The 25,656-nt window shown below is 49.7% G+C and overlaps 1 protein-coding gene across 9 annotated transcripts in view; it reads left to right on the plus strand.

Annotated features, from left to right (window-relative positions):
- SH3GL3 (SH3 domain containing GRB2 like 3, endophilin A3) overlaps positions 1 to 25,656 on the plus strand; it is a 131,682-nt gene that overhangs the window by 88,812 nt on the left and 17,214 nt on the right. For all 9 annotated transcript variants that reach the window (XR_013160783.1, XM_077124338.1, XM_077124337.1 and 6 more), the window contains 3 exons: positions 1,731 to 1,889; positions 11,302 to 11,405; positions 12,812 to 12,921. Coding sequence is in view for 8 of the 9 variants with exons in the window: in XM_077124338.1 (XP_076980453.1) it covers positions 1,731 to 1,889; positions 11,302 to 11,405; positions 12,812 to 12,921 (373 nt within the window). In the remaining variant the exon portion in view is untranslated. The remainder of the gene's footprint in view (positions 1 to 1,730; positions 1,890 to 11,301; positions 11,406 to 12,811; positions 12,922 to 25,656) is intronic.

The raw sequence follows: 25,656 nt of genomic DNA on the forward strand, positions 1-25,656 counted from the left end.
ACACTCTGGAGACGCCCGTCCCTTCCCTGTAGCCCAGACGTTCTCTGTGGTCCCTGGGCCAGCAGTGCTGCAGCACCTGAGAAGGAGCTAGAAATGCAGATGCCCAGGTGCCCAGCCCTGCTGAGCCAGGGACCCTGTGGCGGGGCCTGGGGGTCTCTGCTGATTGCTCCTCCAGGGATCCGACACAGCTGAGGCCTGGGAGCCGCTGCTCCTGCCCGGCCTTCCTCGGGCGATGAGAAACAGCAGCCCCAGGGGAGTGGCCTGCAGGGGTCACAGTCCTGGGGCTGGGTGTGGAGCCGCGTGTGTCCTGTGTCAGCTCTTTGTTGTCCATTCATGTCCTCAACCCGCGGCCAAGCACTGAGACCAGTGGGCACCTCCCGCATGGCTGCCGGCCAGGGGGCCTTGCTCAGGCCCTCGGGGGCTCCTGGGCGCAGGCGGGGAGAAGTGGACACTCTGACCCATCTGGGGAGGCTGCCAGAGAAGCCCTAGAGGAACCCCGCGGAGGGCGGCTGCTCAGCCTGGCTGGGCCCGGGAAGGTTTCCTGGAGGAGGGGAGCACCTGGCGGGCAGGCAGTGCCCAGCGGGCCGCGAGGGAAGCTCAGTGGCGCTGAGGGCGCAGGAGGCACATGGCCTAGTGGGGCGGGGGCACGGGAGACCCCGAGTCAGAGGGAGGCATCTGAGTTCACACTGAGACTAGGGCGTGACGGCGGTGCATGTGTTACCGCAATAAAATATTTTTCCAAACTTTGAGCATTTCAGAGGTTTTCCATGAATACCTCTCCTCTGCTCTGTCACACTCATTGATAGCATTTATTCAACTTATTCCACACTCATTTGGAAACTTTATGGAAGACATATACATGTTTTAGGGGATACTAGTTATTTGTTGTTTTTTTTAATACTTAGTCGTTGAAAATCGTGCAGAAAAGAAAGGTCTGTATTTTGGTATAGTTAATTTGGGTAGAAATAATCTGGACATTAAGAGAGTTGAAGCTGGTGGTTCTATAAAGACACTGCATCTTTATGTTTTCATTCATTCAGTCACCCACCCATCATTTATTCCAAAAAAATCCCTCCAGGGCACATGGTGAGGGTCCCACAGGTGCCGAGGTGCAGAGGGGCAGAGAGGGGTGCAGAGGGGCGCAGCAGGAAGCAGAGGGGTGTGGAGGGGAGTAGAGAGGCACAGAGGGCAGCAGGGGTGCATGAGGGCTCAGAGTGGCAGGGAGCAGGGACGCGGGGGGGGGAGTGGGGTGGCGGGGAGCGGAGTGGCGGGGAGCAGGGCTGCAGGGGGGCGCGGAGTGGCGGGGAGTAGGGGCGCGGAATGGCAGGGAACGGGGTGGGGCGCGGAGTAGCTGGGCGCTGCGGGGCGGGGAGCGGGGGCGCAGCGGGACGCAGAGTGGCGGGGCGCGGCGGGGCTCGGAATGGCAGGGAGCAGGGACGCGGGGGGGGGGTGAGTGGAGTGGCGGGGCGCGGAGTGGCGGGGAGCAGGGCTGCAGGGGGGCGCGGAGTGGCGGGGAGCAGGGCTGTGGGGGGCGCAGAGTGGCGGGGAGTAGGGGCGCGGCTGGGCGCGGAATGGCAGGGAGCGGGGGCGCGGCGGGGCGTGGAGTGGCGGGGCGCTGGGGCGCGGCGGGGCGCGGCGTGCGCCGGCTCCTGGGTGGGGGCTGAGAGAAGCCCCCCGGAGCCGAGGGCCCTGGTGTCCGGCGCGTGTCTCTGAGGCGCCCTCTCTTCCAGCATCACCTGAGAAAGCTGGAGAGCCGCCGCCTGGATTACGATTATAAGAGGAAGCGAGTAGGTAAGATCCCAGATGAAGAAGTCAGACAAGCCGTAGAAAAATTTGAAGAGTCAAAGGAGTTGGCTGAAAGAAGCATGTTTAATTTTTTAGAAAATGATGTAAGTATTTAAACCAAACCGGAGACTTTAATGTAAATAATCAAAACCTTGACTATAGGACTGGGAGCAGCATGTTGAGCAGCTCTGGGGTGCTCTGCTATTATAAAAGTTTCCAGGATCTTCTGTGGCCGCACTGTCCTGCCTCAGTGTTGACCAGCCACACCTGGCGTCTGGCCTCAGCTCTCTGGGACACTTTGTCCCTCGGGGAGTTCATGGAGGGGCCTGGGCAGGGGCTGGGGCTGCGCAAGGAGCAGGAGGCCCCGGGTGGGGGGCCCTCTCCCCTTTTCCTGACGCCACGGCGAGGCCACATGGGACCCGTGTCTGCGGGACGACGGACCCTCGGCGGGCTGGCCTCGCCTCGCCCTCTCTGCCGTGCCGCTTGCCGTGGCGGGCTGTCCTGAAGCAGAGGAGCCACGTTAGCGTCCGGCTGGACCCGTGGCATTCGGGCAGGTCCTGGGCGGCCTCGCGGGGCCAGTGTCCCACGTCCATGGTTCTGGCCTCCGGCCTTTGCAGTCAGGCTAAGGGGGACTGCGGGACAGTTCGCCCCAGCGGAGGAGGAGCTGACCGGCGGCCGCCCTCCCCGCGTTGGTGGCACCACTCTGGCCCCCGGCCCCCCAGCCCCTTCCCCAGCCTGGTCTCGGGCCGCTGGCGCCGCGCTCCGCACGGGCCTCTCCTTCCGCTCCTGCATCTGCGGGACGCGGCGGGGCTCGTTGAGCTTCAAACCGGGTTGTACCCGCGAGAGTTTATCAGGAGGACGCCTGGGCCTTGCAGCTTTGGGTTTTGGTCACAGAGGGTCTGCCCCGTGTCGCCAAGTACGAATCCTGGGGAGCCAGTGTGAGATTTCCCACGCCCGTTAAAGCAGCAGTCCCTGAAAACCGTGGCGTATTCAGAGTCTCCTTTTAAATTTCTTCCAGGCTTTTTACATTTTGTGGGACATTGGGGGGGGGGGTATAATAGCTTGCTCTATTTTTCTGTTTTGGGTTGGTTGGTTTGTTTTCCTTTAAAAATATAAATTTCCTCTTGAGAATTTCTCTCAGCAACAGTGCACAGTTTTGTCGGTCTCAGACTGCTGCATCTAAAAGCCAGAGGCCGCCCCCCGTTGTGAAATCCACCGTCCGCCGGGTCTTTGGCAGTGACACCTGCCCTCTCATCACACCCGGGCCGCCTTCCCTGCAGGTGACACGTGCCTCATCTCACCCTGGCGCCTGTTGGGGACCTGTCCTGTGTCCCCCGTGGGCGTCGCCTGTGGCCGCGTGGCTCCCTTGGGCCGGGGAGCCCCACCGCTCCCCCAGCGCAGAAGCTGCCTAGACGGGCCGGCCCGGCTCATCCTCCCGACCTCGGCCGGGGCCCCGATGCCCGCAATTAGGGGAGAAGGCGCAGCATGGACACCCCCTCGTCAGCCTCCCCCTCGGCCACCTGCTCGCTGTGGCTGTCCCCCAGCGAGGATGGCCTTGGCGGTGAGGATGTTGGTGGTGGCGCCGAGAGCTGCCGTGTGCCGAGGGCAGCGGGGGTGGCTGAGGGGCTGCCCCCGCCTCATGGCCCACCTGCTTGTCCCTTTCCCCTCTCAGGTGACCGGGCAGAAAACTCACCGATCGCTGCGTAAGCCCAGAAGGTCATCTCCCTTCTCTTCTTGGGGCAGTAGCTAGAGTTAGCCTGGGACGGACTTGTCCTCCTTGGTGCCGCCCTGGCCGTGCCGAGCCCCAGCTGGCCAGTCTGGCGGCGTCTCCCGTCGGCCAGGCCAGGATAGGAATTCGTCTCCACTCGCCCACAGGACCTGACGTGGGACTGCCGGAACCGATGGCGCGACTCGGGGGAGAGACAGAGCAGCAGCACGTGGCTGCTGGGACCTGCATTGAGCCTCAGTCCCGTCGGTGGCCCTTGTCCGACGGCCACACCAGGCCCAGTGGCTCTGCAGCCCACGGACCCTGGCTTTCCGCTCCCCTGGGCCCCTGGTCTCTGTCAGCCTCCAACACTCAGCCTCGGAAATGCGTGTCTGCCTCTGTCGGGATGGGCAGCCTGAGTGAGGCGCTCACAGCTGGGTTTCTTCTGGGGACTGAGGCTGGACCTGAAGATGGCCAAGCTGGTCTCCTTCCAGGGTTGAGCCCAGCGTGGCTGCCTGGCCTGATGGACCCGAGAATGTGTGCTGGGCACAGTGTGTGCTCTCAAGGACCCGGCGGCCCTCGGGAAGCACGAGAGGTGCCGAGGTACCCCTGCTCGTGTCGCTGCAGGCTGCAGGGTGGGTGTCAGGAACAGCCATTTTCCCCTTCGGCTCTGACCAGTTGAGGAATTGACACAAGAAGCCAGAAGAAAGTTCAGGGGCGACTTCTGTAATATCTGAGAACAACCAGCACTTGTGAGGTGCAAGCCTGCGGGAAGCCAGGCCAGCGAGTGTGGCTGGAGGCTGGGGTAGCGACGGCACGTCCTGCTCCTGTGCCCCAACTGGTGGAAGCTGGGCTCCCCAGAGGGAGGCTGAGACGGGGCCTCCTGTCCTGTCCCCACTGCTGCTTAGGGCTCATCCTCCAATCTCACCCACAGAAGGAGGGAGAGGCACTGGAGAAGGGCTGGAGGGGCTCTCCCCAGAGAGAGTGGACGGGAGAGGAGACTGAATGGACGGAAAGAACTTGGGGTGGCGCATGCCTTGTGCTCTGTGGCCGCCTTGGCACACACCGGGCAGAGGCCAGCGTCTCCCGCTCAGGGGAGGGCTCGCCTTCTCCAGGGCTCTGGTCCTGCAGTCTGGTGGGGACGTGGTAAAGGCCTCGCCGGGCAGCGCCGTGGCAGAGCGTGCCAGCAGAGCCAGGCCTGGTAGGGGCCGTACCCTGGCCAGGTGGACAGGGCTGTCTTGCCCCAGTCTCATCATCTCCCAGTACAGGGGCCACAGTGGTTTGAGGACTTTATGGCTCACAGGCTGCTCGGATGTGTTTCGGGGGCGAGACTGCTGCCCTCTGCCCACCTCGTTACCTCCTGGCTGAGAAATGAACAGGCATCACACAGGAGTTACCCGCTCACCAGACAGCCATGCTGGAGGGTCGACGGGGGACCCCCACCCCATCCCAGCCCTCAAGTCCAGGGCCGGGAGGTGGGCAGGGCTGAGAGCCGCCGCGAGTGTCCTCCACCAGCCACACCACAGTCCAGCTTCCTTAGGAAGGGAGAGCCACAGGCCGGGCCTGTGCTGGTCCCAGCGGTCAGCGACGTTGTGCCCCCGGGCAGAGCGGAGGGCAGCTGGAAGGGCTGGCGCGTCCGCGCTGCGTTCCTGGGCCCAAGTCTCGTCTCCTCCCAGCAGAATTTGGCCTGGGGAATGGAGTCTCCTTTTGCTCCAGCCCCGGCCCCTGGCAGCTGGGGGCCCGCAGGCACCACTCCACTCCTGTGGAGGCTGGGGGGCTCCGTTGTCTGGGCCCTCCAGGTGCCAGGGGTCCCTGAAGACCTGTGGGCGCTGCCTTCTTCTGTCCAGGCTGGTGCGGGCGGCCTTCCCTTGGAGGGGAGCCACGGGCCTTCCGAGGTGAGCCCAGCAGGAGCCCAGCCCCACCGCCGTTGTCTTGGGACGGCTCCATTGCCCGTAGGTCTGGGCCTGCAGCCCCTCCTCTGTGCTCGCTGCTCCCTTGCCCGCAGGCCTGGGGCCTGCAGCCTCTCCTCTGTGCTCGCTGCTCCATTGCCCACAGGCCTGGGGCCTGCAGCCTCTCCTCTGTGCTCGCTGCTCCACTGCCCACAGGCCTGGGCCCTGCAGCCCCCCCTCTGTGCTCGCTGCTCCATTGCCCGTAGGTCTGGGCCCTGCAGCCCCCCCTCTGTGCTCGCTGCTCCATTGCCCGTAGGTCTGGGCCTGCAGCCCCTCCTCTGTGCTCGCTGCTCCATTGCCCACAGGCCTGGGGCCTGCAGCCTCTCCTCTGTGCTCGCTGCTCCACTGCCCACAGGCCTGGGCCCTGCAGCCCCCCCTCTGTGCTCGCTGCTCCATTGCCCGTAGGTCTGGGCCCTGCAGCCCCTCCTCTGTGCTCGCTGCTCCATTGCCCACAGGCCTGGGGCCTGCAGCCTCTCCTCTGTGCTCGCTGCTCCACTGCCCACAGGCCTGGGCCCTGCAGCCTCTCCTCTGTGCTCGCTGCTCCACTGCCCACAGGCCTGGGCCCTGCAGCCTCTCCTCTGTGCTCGCTGCTCCCTTGCCCGCAGGCCTGGGCCCTGCAGCCTCTCCTCTGTGCTCGCTGCTCCACTGCCCACAGGCCTGGGCCCTGCAGCCTCTCCTCTGTGCTCGCTGCTCCATTGCCCACAGGCCTGGGGCCTGCAGCCTCTCCTCTGTGCTCGCTGCTCCCTTGCCCGCAGGCCTGGGCCCTGCAGCCTCTCCTCTGTGCTCGCTGCTCCATTGCCCATAGGCCTGGGGCCTGCAGCCTCTCCTCTGTGCTCGCTGCTCCACTGCCCACAGGCCTGGGGCCTGCAGCCTCTCCTCTGTGCTCGCTGCTCCATTGCCCATAGGCCTGGGGCCTGCAGCCTCTCCTCTGTCCTTGCGGAGAGGTTTGATCCCCACAGCTCGACGAGCAGGTGTGCCTCTGACGCGCGCGGAAACAGACAGAGACGATGCCCACTCCCGACTGCTGAGGCCTCTGCATCCTCCAGCTCCCCTGATACGGAAACCTCAGCCAGGGAGCCTCCCTGCATCCAGGAGAAGTGGAGTTACTGGGTTCAGTATTCCTGGTGTGTTCTTTTCCCACTGGTCTTGAGTGGCATTTTCCAGAGTTCTAGAGGAACATCTAGAGATATTCACGTGTATTGCATCCATCACATTCCTCCAATCAGATAATTTTGGGAAACTCTAGCTTAAACCAAACTCAACAGGTTTTATTGCAAGACCTTTCAGTGTGTTTATATGATAATATGCAAGATTAACGTCTAAAGAAATTCCTAAGCGGGGATGTGCAGACTGTTTGCCTGAGTTATTTGACTGTACGTGGTTGAATTATGTATCCAGAAAAAAAGTGTTCTTCCTCTTAACGCAATCCTATGGGGAAAACCCTGTGGTTAGGACCTTGTGAAGATGTTATTTTGGCCAAGGTGTGGGGCAGCTGAGGGAGGGCTGCTCGTAAGCATGTTACGGGAGCTTTAGGAAGAGGAAGCCACAGGGAAGAGCTGGAGGCTGGAGTCAGCAGCGCCTGCACGAGGAAGGAGGGTCAGCGCCACGGGACAGGGAGCCCCGGGCCCAGGACTGCTGGTCTGCAGGGTGCTGCCGCCCGAGGAGAGGAGCCGCCGGCCTCCGGAGCGGAAGCTCATGCTCTGCCGTGGCTGAGCCGCCCGCCGCGTGGGATCTGTCCCAGCAGCTGGGAACTAAGGCGCCGTGGCGCTCCTCCTGGGCCTTATTTGGGGGTACATTTCGGGGCCTGGTGGCTTGTGGACCGATGCTGCTTCGTGAGAAAGCCGTCCCAGCCTGGAGTCCCGGCTCGGTTTTGCTTCTGCTGACCCCTGGAAGGCCACTTTCATGTCACAAGTTGTCAGGCGAGGAGAACTGCCCGCACCAAGGGCTTCAGACGCATAAAGTGGAGACTAAAGGTGTCAGGGATCACTGTGCCCCTGATCGGTGGGATCGTCCTCCTCGAGCTTTCTCAGACCCTCTGTGTAAAGGCTGGCCTGGGGCACTGAGCCCACGGCTGCCATGGTGTCCCCTGCTGGGGCGAGCGCCCAGAGCCCGGCGGGCCGGATCAGCAGTGGGGTCCAGCCTGCTGGGGGTCCGTGTGCCAGGGTGGACCACTGCCCTGTGAGTCTGGGTCGTGTGGGCTCCAGACAACAGCTCCCGCCCCCAAAACCATGTCCCGTTTTTGGAACCTGGTCGTGACAAGTCTCTTGTGTCTGTGACACGTTGCCACAAACCACGTGGCTTAAAGCCACAGACTTACTGACTGACCTGACAGTTCTGGAGGTCAGAAGTCCTGAAACCAAGATGCTGCCATTCCTTCTGGGGGCTCTAGGGACGTCACGTCCCTGCCCTCTCTGCCTTCCAGAGGCCACGTGTGGGCCTTGCCAGCAGCCCAGCGTCTTCACCCCTCCCCTCTGACCTCTGCTCCCACTGTCAGGACTCCATCCAGATTCTGACCCCCAGAATCTGTGGTCACACGGGGCCCGCCAGCCCGCCCAGGATGACCACCCGCCTCACATCCTTAGCGTAATGACACCGCAAGCCCGCTTTCGCCGTGTACGGTCACTGTTCATGGGTGGGGGGGCCAGGACCGCTCTGGGGACGTCCGGGCTGCCCCATGCTCCTGGTGTGGGGCCCGTGAGCCCTGCAGGGGACCCCATAATCCTCAGCCACCCTCTGTTGCCTCTGAGCTGGGTGTGGCCCCACCTGTGGCAGCCTGGGTACTTCCCTCCCGGAGAGGGGCGCCGGCTCTCCAGGAGTGCTGCCCCCTGCACAGGCCTGGGGGCTCTCCTCAGGGCGAGGCCCCATGTGGCCCCAAAGTTGGCAGCAGCCAAGTGGCAGCTCAGGTGACCTTTTCTGATTCAGTAGACGGTACCCCACGTGGGCTGATGGAGCAGATGGACAGATTTTTTCTCCAATGGACAGGTCTTGGCTCTTTGAAAAGCCTGAATTGGTCACTGTACCTTGGTTTACCTGTGCAGGTGTTTACCTGTAACTGCGGTTGGAGAGGCAGCATCCACCTTTGTGGTCCCCACCATCGCTCCTGGTCTCGGGGACAGCTGGACGCCCGCTTTCCTGGTGGGGAGAGGACGACCACGGTTTTCATCCGTAAGCTGCTGGAGCGCGATTACCAGAAATGGAGCAGCTTTCTTTTTTTGCATGGGCAGGCTCCAGGAATCAAAGAAACAGCTTTTAAAAAGGAAATTTATTAAGTTGCAAGTTAACAGTTCAGTTTACAAACTAAGGCATCCAGGGGAAGATAATCTTGATTCGAGAGAGGCCAGTGGGTCCGGACCTCCTCTGTCGGCTGGGAGGGCACGTGGCGACAGCTGCTCGCGTTCCCTCTGGCTTCTCGTTTCATAGTTTCCCCGGCAGTGTTTTCCTTCTTCGTCTCCAAAGGTCTCTGGCGGCTGGGCTCTGTTGGTTCTGGTGGCTCTACTGATTCTGAAGTTCTTCCCGGAATGGTTCCCTCTTAAAGGGCTCCACTGAGCAAGCCCACCTTGAGTGGGTGGAGACACGTCTCCATGGAAACCGTCTCATCAGAAGTTACCACCCACATCTGGGTGGGTCGCATCTCTGTGGGAACAGTCGTAAAGCTCCCACCCAGCAATACCGGACGAGGATTAAAGAACTTGGCTTTTTGGGGCACACGACAGGTTCAAACCAACGTAACCGTCCGCTGAGGCGCCACATTGCTCTCCGTGGAGGGAGAGGCCGACAGTTCCAGACCCCTCAGGACTTGGCTGGGTGCTCCTTGCAGGTGCTGGGTGGGACAGCTGCTCCTTCCGACCTTTAGGGGATCCTGAGGTTCGCTTCCTTCCCAGAGTCAGCGCTAGGTGCCGTAGCCACCCCTGGGTCTGCAGCATCTCAGGCAGTCCTGGAGGGTGGCTGGCCAGCCCCTCCCAACCCCACACGTTTCTAAGAACATTTGCTCAGCTACCCTTCACTGTTTCCTCCAAAGTTATACAATTTGTCGAAGATCTTTCAAAATGGTTTTGAAACAGGAGAATTAATTTTGGTAAACACAGGTATGGCCCAGATAAAGGATAAATATTCTTTCTGTTGCACGTTGTGCCGTGATTGTGTTAAGCTGTGGCACTGGACCTGCTTTAAAGTATGTATAAAAGCCAGAAATGAAATGTGAGAAATCCTCAAGACTTTGTCGGGCCAGGCGGTCTTTGTTTTGTTTATGGGCTTTTTGGAAATTGGCAGCGAGGCTTGTTGGGCTGCTTTTCTAGCCGTGGAGCTCGCGGCAGCAGACAGAGCCTGACGAGCTTTCACTATTCAGGTGCTGACTATGGTTTGGCACGCGGGGTTACCGTGTCCGTCTGAAGTGCATATTGAGCCCGGGTTTGAGAATAGTAGAAATGGGCAAGGAAGGTTAAAGCTCAGGCAACCGAAGTGCGGTTTGCCGTGATAAGACGGTTTGCATCTTCAAAGGCGACGAGGCGTGTGGTTGGTTACACAGGGCGCCACGTGTGCGTGCACGGGCAGGGCGCCGTCCCCACGGCTGGCCACGGAGGGAAGGAATGACGGACGTGCAGCCTTTGGCGGGCTTCGAGGTGTGTGTTTGGCACTGGAGTTTGTGGAGCGAGGCTGGGCGCCCGTCTCCTCCCCCACAGGCCTGCCTGGGCCTGCAGAGGCCGGCGCGTGGGTGCCGCTGTCCTGCGGCCGCTCTCGGGGCTGCTCTCCCTCCACCGCGTGCTCGGCCTCCCCGCTGCCCTTGCGTGGCGGTGGCTTCTCTTTTTTAACATCCGCCGTAAGTCGGTGGCTCACCTAGTCCTGACTTGCGTGAAAGGGAGGTGCCCGAGCCCTCCTGGCCCATCCCGGGAGCTGCTTTGTGCTGATGGCGAGAGATGCGAGAGGGGCAGGGGTGGCGGCCTCGGCCCGGCCTGCGTCGCCTCCTGTTCCCTGTCCTCACCTGGGGACAGAGTTCGGGTCACTTTGCAGCCCAAGTTGCCTTAGCGCGAGAGCCCGGGGAGGCCCGTCCTGGAGCCAGCCGGTCATCTACTGGACGTCGGCTGCGCGGTCGCGGGAAGGGTCTTCTCCTCCGTTTTTAGAGCTGTGCGCCTTGTAGCGTAAATCTCTCCCGAGAAAACCATCCAATTTGAGAAAACAGAAAACGGGCATTTTGTGGTGTTAAATGCAGTGCCTAATTGCAGATCGTGGTGAGCAGGTTCCCCCAGCACCCAGTCGTGACCTGGGAGCCGCGTGGGCCTGTGTGGTCCCACGTGGACGGCCACCCCCTCGGGTCCTGCGTGCACGGCCAGCCCCCCGGGTCCTGTGTGGACGGCCAGCCTCCTGGGTCCTGCGTGCACGGCCAGCCCCCCAGGTCCTGCGTGGACGGCCAGCCTCCTGGGTCCTGCGTGGACGGCCAGCCCCCCAGGTCCTGTGTGGACGGCCACCCCCCGGGTCTCGCGTGGACAGTTAGCCCCCCAGGTCCTGTGTGGACGGCCAGCCCCTTGGGTCCCGTGTGGACGGCCACCCCCTCGGGTCCCGCGTGCACGGCCAGCCCCCCGGGTCCTGTGTGGACGGCCAGCCTCCTGGGTCCTGCGTGGACGGCCAGCCCCCCAGGTCCTGCGTGGACGGCCAGCCCCCCAGGTCCTGTGTGGACGGCCACCCCCCGGGTCTCGCGTGGACAGCTAGCCCCCCGGGTCCCGTGTGGACGGCCAGCCCCTTGGGTCCCGTGTGGACGGCCAACCCCCGGGTCCTGCGCCCCCTGCAGTGCTGGGCCAGCTTGCTGGTCCCCACGCCTGGCTGCCACACACGCCGTGGCCCCCACGCAGCCCTTCCCTCCCGCCACAGGTGGAGCAGGTGGGTCAGCTGGCCGTGTTTGTGGAGGCAGCTCTGGACTTCCACAGGCAGACCGCGGAGATCCTGCAGGAGCTGCAGGGCAGGCTGCGGGCACGGTAGGCAGCGCCCCTCCCACCCACCTGCTGACCGGCATTTCCTTCTGGGGTTTCCTGGGTGGGTGTGGGATGGCACCGAGGAGATGCGGCTTTGGCCTTTAGGACAGAACTGGGCAAAGGGGTCTAATGATGTGCTCCTTTTTCTTTTCACCTGAGTGTTAGAGCCCCTTTTCTCGATGGTGTCTATGGCATGGTTAGTGGCTGCCCACCTGGGGAGCAGCTCCCATGGCCCCTCCCCGCTGCCCTGCTAGGGGCGGCAAAGACTCTCCCAGCTCTGGGGATGTGGGCACAGGTGAGACGACTGTCAGAAATGCTTAAATATCTGGAAGAAGATATGTTTTCCCTTCACCAGCATAAAATCGGGCCGTGTTTGTAATATTGACTCTAAGAAGTATTAAAAGAATCAAAAATGTCTTTGGAGAGATCAAAGAATGGTTGCTGTGTTCCTTACAGCTTTTATCATAAGTTCATTCTATGTATTAAATAACTGTAGCTATGTGGTAGGCATGGTAATCCTATTAATTAAAATATTGGGTTGAAAAATGCCTATTCTATTTTTTGACCAGTTTGATAACAGAAAATTGGTTTATGTGGGATTATGATAATGAATAAATTTGGAGGTATTTCCACATTAATCACTGCCCTAGATAGAGAGGGAAGATAAAAGGAGTCCAGTCTCTAAAACACCCACTTCTGGCCTCATTGGACCCTGCTTCCTTCCTTAGACTTCTGTTCCCTGGAAGAGGACAAGGGGACTGGGGGGCTGGCATTTGTGGAACTCGTACTGAGCCCTGGCACTTGCTGGGTGCCTCGCTGTCTTCCTAAGAGCAAGTACTCTTATTCTAGAAGAATTGCAGCAAAAGATTTTCTAAAAAGTTGAAAATCTACCTTTGAGAGTTCTCATCCGTCAGTCTCGGCCTGTTGCTGGCCTCTGCTTGGAGCCCAGGCTTGTCCCTGAGGGGTGGGGGCACGTTGGGAAGCCTTGGCCCTTACCCGGCGCCTGCCTTCTTACCTGGCACCGGCCCCCTTACCCGGCACCTGCCCCTCCTGCCACCTTACCTGGGCTCCTGCCCCCTTACCCGGCACCTGCCCCTCCTGCCACCTTACCTGGGCTCCTGCCCCCTTACCCGGCACCTGCCCCGCCTGCCCCCTTACCGGTGCCTGCCTTCTTACCTGGCACCGGCCCCCTTACCCGGCATCTGCCCCTCCTGCCACCTTACCTGGGCTCCTGCCACCTTACCAGGGCACCTGCCTCTCCTACCCCCTTACCCGGGCGCCTGCCCCCTTACCCGGCACCTGCCCCGCCTGCCCCCTTACCCGGCACCTGCCCCGCCTGCCGCCTTACCCGGCACCTGCCCTGCCTGCTCCCTTACCTGGCACCTGTCTCCCTGCTCCGTGTCTTACAGCGTGGTGGCTGCAGCCGACCTCCCCAGGCGCCATTACCAGCCACGGCCTGTGCAGAGGAGCACCTGTGAGCTCAACGGGGTCCCCAGCCCCTCTGCCCCGAGGACGGCAGGTAAGGGGACCAGGGCAGGTAAGGGGGACGACGGGGTGCCTGCTGTGGCCTGCAGGGGGCCTTCTCTTCCTGCTTCCTGGTTTGTGGTTTTCAAAGCCTGATACAAGCAAGTCAACCCATGGCTTCTCCAGGCCACAGAAGCAGCACTGCTCCTTGTCCTTTGTATTGAAGCTGTCGTTTAGAGAGGATGATGATGGCAGCTGAGCAGCAGCTAGATGCCCCGCTGCCCCCACGCCCTGTCATTCTCAGTAAGGCCAGTGACCTGCGAATTATTCTTGAAACTGAAAAAGAAAACCATTTAAGTGGTATAAGTCATGCTGTGGTTCCACCCCAGTGCCCCCCTCCCTCGGGTCCCCCAGTGGCAGCTGCTGGTGACGCCGTGACTTGGTGAACGCGGCCGCGCCTGTCAATGGACGGGCAGTGTAGACACAGTCCAGGGTTGCCTCCTCCTTCTGCAGCAAACTGTGTCCTGCTGCAGCGGCAAGGCTGTCACACATCGCTGTTCCTTGGAGATGTTTCCTGACGTCCTTGTAGATCTAGCCCACTCTTTTTATTAGTAGTGGAGTTGTCCTTTCTACCTACCTACCTACCTACCTACCTACCTACCTACCTACCTACCCACCCACCCACCTACCTACCTACCTACCCACCTACTTACCTACCTGCTTACCTATCCGCCTGCTTACCTACCTACCTACCTACCTCCCTCCCTCCCTCCCTACCTACCTACCTACCTATCTACCTACCTACTTACTTACCTACCTATCTGCCTACCTATCTACCTGCCATTTCCCTATTACTGGAGAGTAAGGCTGTTTCCAGTTTATTGCTACTTCAAACAATTTGCAATGACTTGGAATGAATTGCCTTCATATGCTGATGTGCATTTTTAAGAAATGGAATTGCATGATAATATATATTCCCAAATTACCTTCCAAAATGACTACATTTTATTAATGTATTAAACCCACTTCCTACACCCATGCCATTAGACTTCCATTTTTTGCCAATTACTCATAGTTAAAAAATGGTGTTCAATTTTAATTGGCCTTTCTGTGATTACGAATGAGGTTGAACATTTTAATTTGCCATTTATATTTCCTCATGTCTCATTTGTTCAGATTTCCTCTAAAAAGTTTGTTTTATCAAACTGATTTATAGGAATTCTTTACGTATTGGGGATAGCAATTGTTTTTTTCCCAGTTTGCCACTTATCTCTCAACTTTGCTTATTGAGTATTTTGTGTTTTTATTTACTTTGTTTAGGTTTGTTTTGATTATACAGAAGTTTTTAGTTTGATGTAGTCAAATTTGTTAACCTTTTCATGTAAGGCTTGCATTTTATGCCTCAATGAGAAAAGTCTTCCTATCTCTAAAATTATAAACATATTCTACGGTTTTCCACTACTTCTATATCTTTCTTAATATTTTGATCTTTAGCATGTGAATTTTGTTTTTATAAATCATATGAGGTAAAGTATCTAACTTCATTTTTTTCTAAAACGAAAAGCTAATTTTCCCGATAATATTCTTCCCCCATGGCTTTGAAATATCGCCTTAAGCATAAACTAGATTTCAGCATACTTATAGGTCTGTTTCTGGACTCTTTATTTTATCCCATTAGTATATTTGTTTAACTTTATAAAAATAACTAGCTGTTTTAATTACTTTAGTTTTATGATGTTTTGTGATATCTAGGCAACAAGTATCACTTTTCTTTATCTTTACACATTTTGAAATCAACATGAAAGATCCTATTGAGGTTTTGATGTTAGGATTGCTAGCATTGCTCACTCCCTTTTGTCAGATTTTCTCTGAGGTCCTTGAAATACCAATTTCTTCACAGAGGTCTTTTATATTTTTTGTTAGATTTATTCTGATATAGTTCATAGTTTTTGTTACTGTTGCAAAGTAGACTTTTCTACATCCCATTTTATAACCAGTTACCATTGATGTACCAGAAAGATATTAATTTTGATGGCTGCTCTTTTATCTTACCACCTTGCTTTTTTTTCCTCTTCTTTGATTTTACTTTGCATTGGATTTTAAAAATAGCTTTTTTGAGATATAATTCACATGCCATAAAGTTAACTTGTTTAAAATGTGTAATTCAATGTTTTTTTGTATCTTTACAGTGTTGTGCAGTCATCACTGTAATCTAATTTTACAATATTTTCATCGTCCCCCAAAGGAACCTTTATATATTAGCAGACACTCCCAATGCCCTCTCCCATCCCCTCCTTGCACCGCCTCCCTCCTAGCTAGGCAACCACTAATTTACATATAATGGCCTATTATGGACATTTTATGTAAATGGGATTATATAGTCTGTGGCTTTTTATGATTGGTTTCTTTCATTTAGCATAATGTTTTTGAGATTCAGCTATGGTATAGCATTTAGCTATTCTCTTTTTATCATTATTAAAAAAATGATTCTCGTATTTTTAGATAGCAAATAACTCTTCTTTCTCTTGCTCTTTTTCTTTTGCATATAATGGGAGAATATTATTTTCTTTCCAGTATTTATACTCCATCTATTTTCTTTTCTTATCTTATTGCATGGTCAGGACTTCTCAGCAAAGTGCTGAAAAGTAGCAGTTGTACTGGGGAATGTTTTGCTATTACATGTGGTGTTTCTAAAGGCTTCTGGCATATCTTTCTCAGTGAGTGAAGATACTTTTTGCTAATTTTACAAAGTTTTCTTTTTCTTAACCAATATTGGATTTTTTCAAACTTTTTTCAGTATTATATATTAAAATAGTATATTTTTTCCTTTAATTTGGTAATATTTTAAATTATATATATATAATTCTTATATATATTATATATTAACTTTTTTCAGTATTATATATTAAAATAGTATATATTTTCCTTTAATTTGGTAATATTTAAAATTATATATATATATATAATTTATATATATATGTATATAATTTAAAATATATATATATTATTGGCTTAATGCTTTGCTGGATTAAATTTGCCAAGATGTGTTTAGGATTTTAAATCTGTTTCTGTGAGAGAGATTAGCCTGAGCTTTTCTTTTGCAGGCTTTCTCTATGGATTTTTGTTTGTTTTGTACATTTGGGTTATTATGATCTCCTAAACTCTTTCTCTTTTTTCTCCTCTGAAATAATTTATACAACATGAGACTGTATTATAGAACTAACCCACACAACCAGCCTGCCCAGGGCCTTTGGTGGAGTTAGCGCTTAGACTTTGTTTTAAATTATTTTGTGGACGTGAGCTTATTTCAGTTTTCTATTTCTTCTCGAGACTTGTTTGATACTTATATTTTCCTAGAACACTATTCATTTCATCAATTTATATATTTTATTGATATAAAATAGAGCAAATAGTCCTATAATGTTTAAATCTCTGATCTATAACTACATCCACTTTTCTATTCGTTCTTTTTTGCTTTTTAATCAGATTCACTAAAAATTTGTATATTTTAATGGTTATTTAAAAAAGCAAACCACTTATTGGTTTAATTCATCTCCCATACTTCACCCTCATTTCATTAATTCCTATGTATAGTTTTATTAAAAGCTTTCTTCCACTTTTGAGTTTAGTTTTGTTCTTTTCATGGCTTCTTGAGTCTGTGGTAAAAATAATGTCTACAAGATTTAGATGGAAATTCATAGTCTTAAATACACTTATGAGAAACAACACAGGTTAAAAATTAAGTTTTCAACTCAAGAAGCCATGAAAAGAACTTCTCATATCATTTTTTCCACATACTTTGCATTTGTCTTCAATGATTATTTTAACCATGAATTATTTAAAAGGTATCATGTCTGTTTTAAATTTCTAGATGGCTACCTTCTGATTTTTTTCTGACCTTTTATTGTAAGTTGATGATATAGCATTATTGTCAACATGGCAACCTGTATCATTTCTATTCTTTATATATGTTGATTGATTCCTTTTTGGCCTACGTGTGACTGAATGTTGTTGTTAGACGTTTGAAAGGAATGCGTATTACCCATCAGATACCAGGTTTATATATCTGTAACATCAAGTGTCTTAATTTTGTTGTTCACATCATTTCTATCCTTATTTATTATTTGTGGGCATGTTTTTTTCCCCAATTTATTGAATTTTGGGGATCTGTTGTGTTCTTTTTTCCATATATTTTCTCCTACTAGTTTGGAAATGATCCATTTTCTTTCTGTTCTTGAAACTTAAATGTTTTTCTGTCGGTATGAGTACCTCTGTCCTCCCTCTAAGTACACGGGGACCCTAGGTGCATTTCCCTCTCCTCCTCCTCCCTCCCATGGTGACGTCACAAAGGCTTCATTTCATACTGTTTACATTGAGCTTAAGCTACTTCACCTTAGTTTAGTTTAAGTTACTGGATTCTTTGCATATTGATCCTCGTGTCCTCCTTTTCGTTTTGGATTTATTTTTCCTCTTGCTGGTGTGTAGCTAGTAATTCTTTCAGCACAGTATGTGGGTAGCAACACTGAGTCACTGAAAATCCTTCTAACTTTCATACTTGCCAAGATGTGGAATTCTAAAACTTAACTTTTTTCCTCAGAACTCTGAAGTTACTTCTCCATTGCGTCTTACATCAGAATTGCTGATGAAAATCTACTATCATTCTGATTCTCTTCCCTTGTATATAATTTATTTTTTAAAATTTTAACTAGCACGAAGAGCTTCTTTATCCTTTCATTTCTAAATGTTTCCTCTAGTGTGTTTAGGTGTTTGGTTTGGTCTTCTAATCTCTTGACTGCACAAGCAAGGACTGTGCATTGGGTTGGCTTAGACAATGGAAATTTATTAGCTCACGAGTTTGAGGCCAAGAGAAAGTCCAAATCATGACGTGGTCAAGGCGATGCTTTCTTCCCAAGGCCAGCGTTGTGTGCTGGCCGCAGGCAGTCCTCCATCCTTGACTTCTGTCATGTGGCGGAGTGGACGGCGCCTCTCCTGCCTCTCCCTTCTCTTCCCGGATCTGCTGACTTGCAGCTTCTCTTGCGTCCGTGGCTTCTTGTCTCTCCCTCTGAGTTTCATTCTGTTTGTCAGGGGCTCCACCTCTGCCTGGGCTGGGCCACACCTTTCCTGCAGCACCTCACCAGAGGTCCTCCTTGCAGTGGGCGCACATCCCCAGGATGGGATTATGTTTCAGGACGTGCTCTCCTGCGGACGTCCAGCTTCAAACCACCACGTTAGGGGTGGCTGTGGACACATCCCTCAGGACCACTGATTCCTCCGGAATTCGGACGCTCTGTTCACAGCCCGTTCTCTCTCCTGCTGAGAGGTGAGTTGCCAGGCTCCAGACTCTTGCCTTTTAGCAGCTTCCTGTGTTCACTCTGCTTCTCTTCTTCTGCGTGCCTGTCTTGATACTTTTTCCCTGAAAATGGCTTATTGTCAAAAAATTTCAGTGTCATCTCCAATGTGTTTGGCTCCAAGAAATTCACTCTGATTTCCCTTTCTGTTGGTATGTCTGTGCTTCCCTGTTGCTTTCAGTGTAATTGCTTCTTTGTATGTTGTTTGCTGTAACTGAAAAGTAGAAGATTTGACCCTTCAAGATTTTATTCCATGATTTATTTTGGGCGGTTTCTATACGTTTTTGTAATTGAACTTTTTATTTTGAGATAATTGTAGATTTATATGCAGTCGTAAGAACCAACACTTAGAGACCCCCTGGCTGCCCTTCACCCAGCAACCCCCAAGGTAACATCTGGCAAAATGGTGTTGTCAAGCGAACTACAGTGGCACTCACAGCTAACGTGGACTTGGTGCAGTCAGGATGGAAAGCAGTCTCTCCACGCGGAATTCCTTCCTGTGGCCCTTTAGTATGCGCCAAGACCTGCTGCCCATCCCTGAGCCATCCTTAGCAGCCGCTGCCTAAGCTGGGGGCCATTTCTATAATCTGGTCACATCGGTGGAATCCTACAGTGTGAACGTTCGGGGACTTTTTCCCACTCAGGCAATTCTGCAGGTTGTATGTGTCACCGCTGCTTCCTGTGGTGTTTTTGCTGAGTAGCAGCCCATGGTGTGGGTGGACCACAGCGTGTTTAAAAGTTCACCTGTTGGAGGACATTTGGTTTGTTTCCATTTGGGGACATTACAAGGAAAGCTGTTGTAAACTCTCCTGTACATGTTTTGGGTGATCATTCGTCTTCATTTCTCCGGGATAAATGCCCAGGGGTTCAGTTTCTGGGTCATAAGGTGGCTGCATGTGTAGTTTTTAAAGAAACTGCCCAGCTGCTTTCCCTAGTGTCTGAGCTCACTCACACTCCTGCCAGCAGTCATTGCTGCCTGGTGTCTCTGCATCCCAGCTGCCATTTCCTGCTGTCACTGTTTTTTTTTAAATTTTAGCCATTTTGATAGGTGTATAGTGAGATCTCATTATGGTTTTAATTTCATTTCCCTAATGGCTAATGATGTTGAACATCTTTCTGTGTGCTTATTTGCCATTTCTGTATCCTCCTTGGTGAAATGTCTCCAAGTCTTTTGCCCATTTTCCAGTTCGAATGTTTGTTTTTTACAGATCGGTTTTGAGCGTTTTTTGCATGCTCTAGATACAAGACCTTTCTTGGATCTGTAGTTTGTAAACATTTTCTCTCCCTCTGCAGCTTGTCCTTCACCTGATCTTTTGGTTTTGAATACTATATATTGACTTCTGTTATGAAAGATGGTAGCTCCATGCCCTCCCGTCTCTCATATTCTTCCTTCTCCCCCCAGCCTTATACTTATAATCACAATTTTAATTAAATGAATATTCATGGTGTTATCATCATTTTGAACTTGCGTGAGTGTTTCTGTTCCTCCACATCCTCTCCCCCACGCTTGTAGCTTTCTGTGTTTTAAATAGTGGCCATTTTAGTAGGTGTGAAATGATATCTCACTGTGGGTTTTTTTGGCATGGGCAGGCTCCGGGAAGTGACCTGGGTCCCTGGCCTGGCAGAGAATTCCGCCACTGAGCCTCCACCGCACCGCCCCTCATTGTGGTTTGGATTTGCATTTCCCTTATAGCTAGTGATGCTGAGCATCTTTTCATGTGCTTTTTAGCCATTTGTGTATCCTGTTTGGAGAAATGTCTATTCAAGTCTTTTGCCATTTCTTAATTGGGTTGTATGTCTTTTTATTTCTGAGTTGTAGGATTTCTTTATATATTCTGGATATCACACCCTTATTGGATATATTCTCCCACTTTTCGCTTTTGACAAAGTGCTTTGATGCACAAAAGTTTTTATTTGGAGGAGCTCCCGTTTATCTATTTTTTCTCTCATTACTTGTACTTTGTGTACCTACAACAAGATCTTGAAGTTTCATAGTCTTGTTTCTCATCTATAGGCCTTTGGTCCATTTTGAGTTAATTTTTTATGTGATGTGAGGTAGGAGACCTTTTTCATGCTTTTGTATATGGGTATCCAGCACATACATTTGTTGAAGAGACCACTCTTTCCCAGTTGAGTGGACTTGTCAGGCTTTCAGATATCATTTGGCCATAGATATGAGAGTCTATTTCTGAACTTTCAACTCCATTCCGTTGGTCAGTATGTCTATCCTTGTACCAATACCATGCTATTTGACCATTGTAGCTTTGAAATATGCTTTAAAGTGGGAAAGTGTAAGTCCTCCAGCTTTGTTCTTCTTTTTCAGGACGTTTCTGGCTATTTAGGGCTCCTGTTACTGATTTCCAGCTTCACCCCAGTATGGTCAGAGGAAGTGCTTTGTCTAATTTCAACCTATTCAGACTTGTTTTGTGACCGTTTTGTTTTGGTCTATCCTGGAGAATGATCTGTGAGCATTTGAAAAGAGTGTACATTCTGCTGTTTTGGGTTTCAGTATTTTGTAATGTCTGCTAGGTCTGGTTCAGTTGTCATATTTTTCAAGTTGTTCGTTTCCTTGTTGTTCCTCTGTACAGGCATCCTGTCTATTGAGGAGAGTGGTACATTGAAGTCTCCACCTGTTATTGTAGAAACATCTATTTCTTCCTTCAGTTTTGCCAGTATTTGCCTCATGTTTTTTGGACACCATGATTAGGTACATAATATTATGTTGTTATTTCTTTTTAATACATAATGTCCTTCTTTGTCTCATAGCAGTTTTGTATTTAAAGTCTATCTTTTTCTGATACTACTATAGCTACCCCAGTTCTTTTTTGGTTACTATTTGTGTGAAATATCTTTTTCCAACCTTTCGACCTATTTGTGTCTCTGGACCTAAGGTGCGTCTCTTATAGAAAGCGTATTGGATCATATTTTAATCCATTATGCCAATTTGTGTGTGCATATGTGTTTTTATTGGGGAGTTTACTCTGTTACCACTCAGTGTTATCACTATAAGACAGTACTTCAACCATTTCATCCTTTGGTTTTAGATGTCATATCTTTTTTTTTGTCTCTTTTTTTACCCCGAGTTTCCCCTACTGGTAATCTTAGTTTCTTTTATCCTGTCTTTTTCTTTCAGCCTGCAGAACTCCCTTTACTGTTTCTTATAGGGCACGTTTCTTGTTGACAAACTCTCTTAGTTTCTGTTTATCTGTAAATTTTTAAAAGTCTCCCTCATCTTGACTGGCAGTTTTTCTCTTTCAGTACATTAAACACATCATGTCATTGCCTTCTGCCTGGTGAGAAATCTGCACTTAGTCTTATTGTGGTTCTTTTTTATGTGACTCTATTAGTTTGTTACATGCTGCCAGAATGCAGCATATCAGACATGGACAGCTGTTTAAAAGAGAATTTACTGAATCACAGGTTTATAGTTCTAAGGCTATAAAAATGTCCAAACTAGGGCATTCAGAGAAAGACAGAAAAGCCGACGTCTGTCACATGGGAAGGCCCATGGCTGGCATCTGCTGGTCCTTGTGCCCGATTCCTTTGCTTCCAGATTCTGATGCCAGTGGTTTCCTCTCCAAGTGTCTGTGGCCTTCACTTAGCTTCACAACTCTGGGTTCTGTCTGGCTGAGCATCCCATGGGAAGGCACTGCTTCTCCAAATGTCCTGGTCTAGTCATCTGCTGTCTCTGTTGGCGTACCATGCATCTCCAGATGTCTGCATCTCTGTCGGCTCTGAAGTAACTCCAAAATATTTCCCCTTTTAAAGGACTCCAATAAACTAATCAAGACCCACCTTGAATGGACAGAGTCACACCTCTAATCAAAAGGCCATACCCGTAATGGAATGAGTCTGTCTCCATGGAAACAATCTAATCAAAGGTTTCCACCCCACAATATGGAATCACAATGAAAGGACGTGGCTTTTCTGGGGTACACAACACTTTCAAGCCAGCACAGTGACAAACCACTTTTCTCTTGCTGTTTTCAGGATTCTCTCTTTATCTTTGGTGTTTGACGTTCTGATTAGTATGTCTCTTAGAGTAGGTCTGTTAAGATTTATTCTGTTTGGTGTGTGTCATGCTTCTTGTACATGCATATTTGTGTCTTTCGTAAGAGTTGGGAAATTTTGGGCCGTTATTTCCTCAAATATTTTTCTGCCCCTTTTCCCTTCTCTCCTCCTTCTGGGACACTTATCATGCATATGTTTGCATCATGCTGCAATCAGATCCCTGAAACTCTGCTCAGTTTTTTCCATTCTTTCCTCTGTCTCTTCTTTTGACTGGTTTTGGTTGTCCTATCTACTAGTTCACTGATTCTTTCTTCCGCTTGTTCTGATCTTACATTGTATACCTCTAGTGTATTTTTTTTTTCTGAAAAATGTATTTATTTGATAATTGTGGTTCCATTTGGTTTTTTTTTCTTTTTTTTCTTATTAATTAAAAAAAGAATTAACAAAACAATTAGAAATCATTCCAATCTACATGTACAATCAGTAATTCTTAATAACATCACATAGTTGCATATTCATCATTTCTTAGTACATTTGCATCGATTTAGAAAAAGAAAAAGACAACAGAATAAGAATTAAAACAATAATAGAAAGAAAAAAAAACAAAAAAAACAAAAACAAAAAACCTATACCTCACATGCAGCTTCATTCAGTGTTTTAACATAATTGCATTACAATTGGGTAGTATTGTGCTGTCCATTTCTGAGTTTTTATATCCAGTCCCGTTGTACAGTCTGTATCCCTTCATCTCCAATTATCCCTTCTCTCTTTTTTTTCTTTAATTAACGGAAATAAAGAAATTAACCCAACATTTAGAGATCATACCATTCTACATATGCAATCATTAATTCTTAACATCATCACATAGATGCATGATCATCATTTCTTAGTACATTTGCATTGGTTTAGAAGAACTAGCAACATAACCGAAAAAGATATAGAATGTTAATATAGAGAAAAAAATAAAAGTAATAATAGTAAAATCAAATCAAAACAAAACAAAACAAAACAAAAACCTATAGCTCAGATGCAGCTTCATTCAGTGTTTTAACATGATTACTTTACAATTAGGTATTATTGTGCTGTCCATTTTTGAGTTTTTGTATCTAGTCCTGTTGCACAGTCTGTATCCCTTCAGCTTCAATTACCCATTGTCTTACCCTGTTTCTAACTCCTGCTGAACTCTGTTACCAATGACATATTTCAAGTTTATTCTCGAATGTCCGTTCACATCAGTGGGACCATACAGTATTTGTCCTTTAGTTTTTGGCTGGATTCACTCAGCATAATATTCTCTAGGTCCATCCATGTTATTACATGGTTCATAAGTTTATCTTGTCTTAAAGCTGCATAATATTCCATCGTATGTATATACCACAGTTTGTTTAGCCACTCTTCTGTTGATGGAGATTTTGGCTGTTTCCATCTCTTTGCAATTGTAAATAATGCTGCTATAAACATTGGTGTGCAAATGTCCGTTTGTGTCTTTGCCCTTAAGTCCTTTGAGTAGATACCTAGCAATGGTATTGCTGGGTCGTATGGCAATTCTATATTCAGCTTTTTGAGGAACCGCCAAACTGCCTTCCACAGTGGTTGCACCCTTTGACATTCCCACCAACAGTGGATAAGTGTGCCTCTTTCTCCGCATCCTCTCCAGCACTTGTCATTTTCTGTTTTGTTGATAATGGCCATTCTGGTGGGTGTGAGATGATATCTCATTGTGGTTTTGATTTGCATTTCTCTAATGGCCAGGGACATTGAGCATCTCTTCATGTGCCTCTTGGCCATCCGTATTTCCTCTTCTGAGAGGTGTCTGTTCAAGTCTTTTTCCCATTTTGTAATTGGGTTGGCTGTCTTTTTGTTGTTGAGATGAACAATCTCTTTATAAATTCTGGATACTAGATCTTTATCTGATATATCATTTCCAAATATTGTCTCCCATTGTGAAGGCTGTCTTTCTACTTTCTTGATGAAGTTCTTTGATGCACAGAAGTGTTTAATTTTGAGGAGTTCCCATTTATTTATTTCCTTCTTCAGTGCTCTTGCTTTAGGTTTAAGGTCCATAAAACCGCCTCCAGTTGTAAGATCCATAAGATATCTCCCAACATTTTCCTCTAACTGTTTTATGGTCTTAGACCTAACGTTTAGATCTTTGATCCATTTTGACTTAACTTTTGTATAAGGTGTGAGATATGGGTCTTCTTTCATTCTTTTGCATATGGATATCCAATTCTCTAGGCACCATTTATTGAAGAGACTGCTCTGTCCCAGGTGAGTTGGCTTGACTGCCTTATCAAAGATCAAATGTCCATAGATGAGAGGGTCTATATCTGAGCACTCTATTCGATTCCATTGGTCGATATATCTATCTTTATGCCAATACCATGCTGTTTTGACCACTGTGGCTTCATAATATGCCTTAAAGTCAGGCAGCGCGAGACCTCCAGCTTCGTTTTTTTTCCTCAAGATGTTTTTAGCGATTCGGGGCACCCTGCCCTTCCAGATAAATTTGCTTATTGGTTTTTCTATTTCTGAAAAATAAGTTGTTGGGATTTTGATTGGTATTGCATTGAATCTGTAAATCAATTTAGGTAGGATTGACATCTTAACTATATTTAGTCTTCCAATCCATGAACACGGTATGCCCTTCCATCTATTTAGGTCTTCTGTGATTTCTTTTAGCAGTTTTTTGTAGTTTTCTTTATATAGGTTTTTTGTCTCTTTAGTTAAATTTATTCCTAGGTATTTTATTCTTTTAGTTGCAATTGTAAATGGGATTCGTTTCTTGATTTCCCTCTCAGCTTGTTCATTACTAGTGTATAGAAATGCTACAGATTTTTGAATGTTGATCTTGTAACCTGCTACTTTGCTGTACTCATTTATTAGCTCTAGTAGTTTTGTTGTGGATTTTTCCGGGTTTTCGACGTATAGTATCATATCGTCTGCAAACAGTGATAGTTTTACTTCTTCCTTTCCAATTTTGATGCCTTGTATTTCTTTTTCTTGTCTAATTGCTCTGGCTAAACCTCCAACACAATGTTGAATAATAGTGGTGATAGTGGACATCCTTGTCTTGTTCCTGATCTTAGGGGGAAAGTTTTCAATTTTTCCCCATTGAGGATATTAGCTGTGGGTTTTTCATATATTCCCTCTATCATTTTAAGGAAGTTCCCTTGTATTCCTATCTTTTGAAGTGTTTTCAACAGGAAAGGATGTTGAATCTTGTCGAATGCCTTCTCTGCATCAATTGAGATGATCATGCGATTTTTCTGCTTTGATTTGTTGATATGGTGTATTACATTAATTGATTTTCTTATGTTGAACCATCCTTGCATACCTGGGATGAATCCTACTTGGTCATGATGTATAATTCTTTTAATGTGTTGTTGGATAGGATTTGCTAGAATTTTATTGAGGATTTTTGCATCTGT

Source organism: Tamandua tetradactyla, chromosome 12 (assembly GCF_023851605.1).
Source record: "Tamandua tetradactyla isolate mTamTet1 chromosome 12, mTamTet1.pri, whole genome shotgun sequence".
In the NCBI taxonomy this organism is placed as follows: domain Eukaryota; kingdom Metazoa; phylum Chordata; class Mammalia; order Pilosa; family Myrmecophagidae; genus Tamandua; species Tamandua tetradactyla.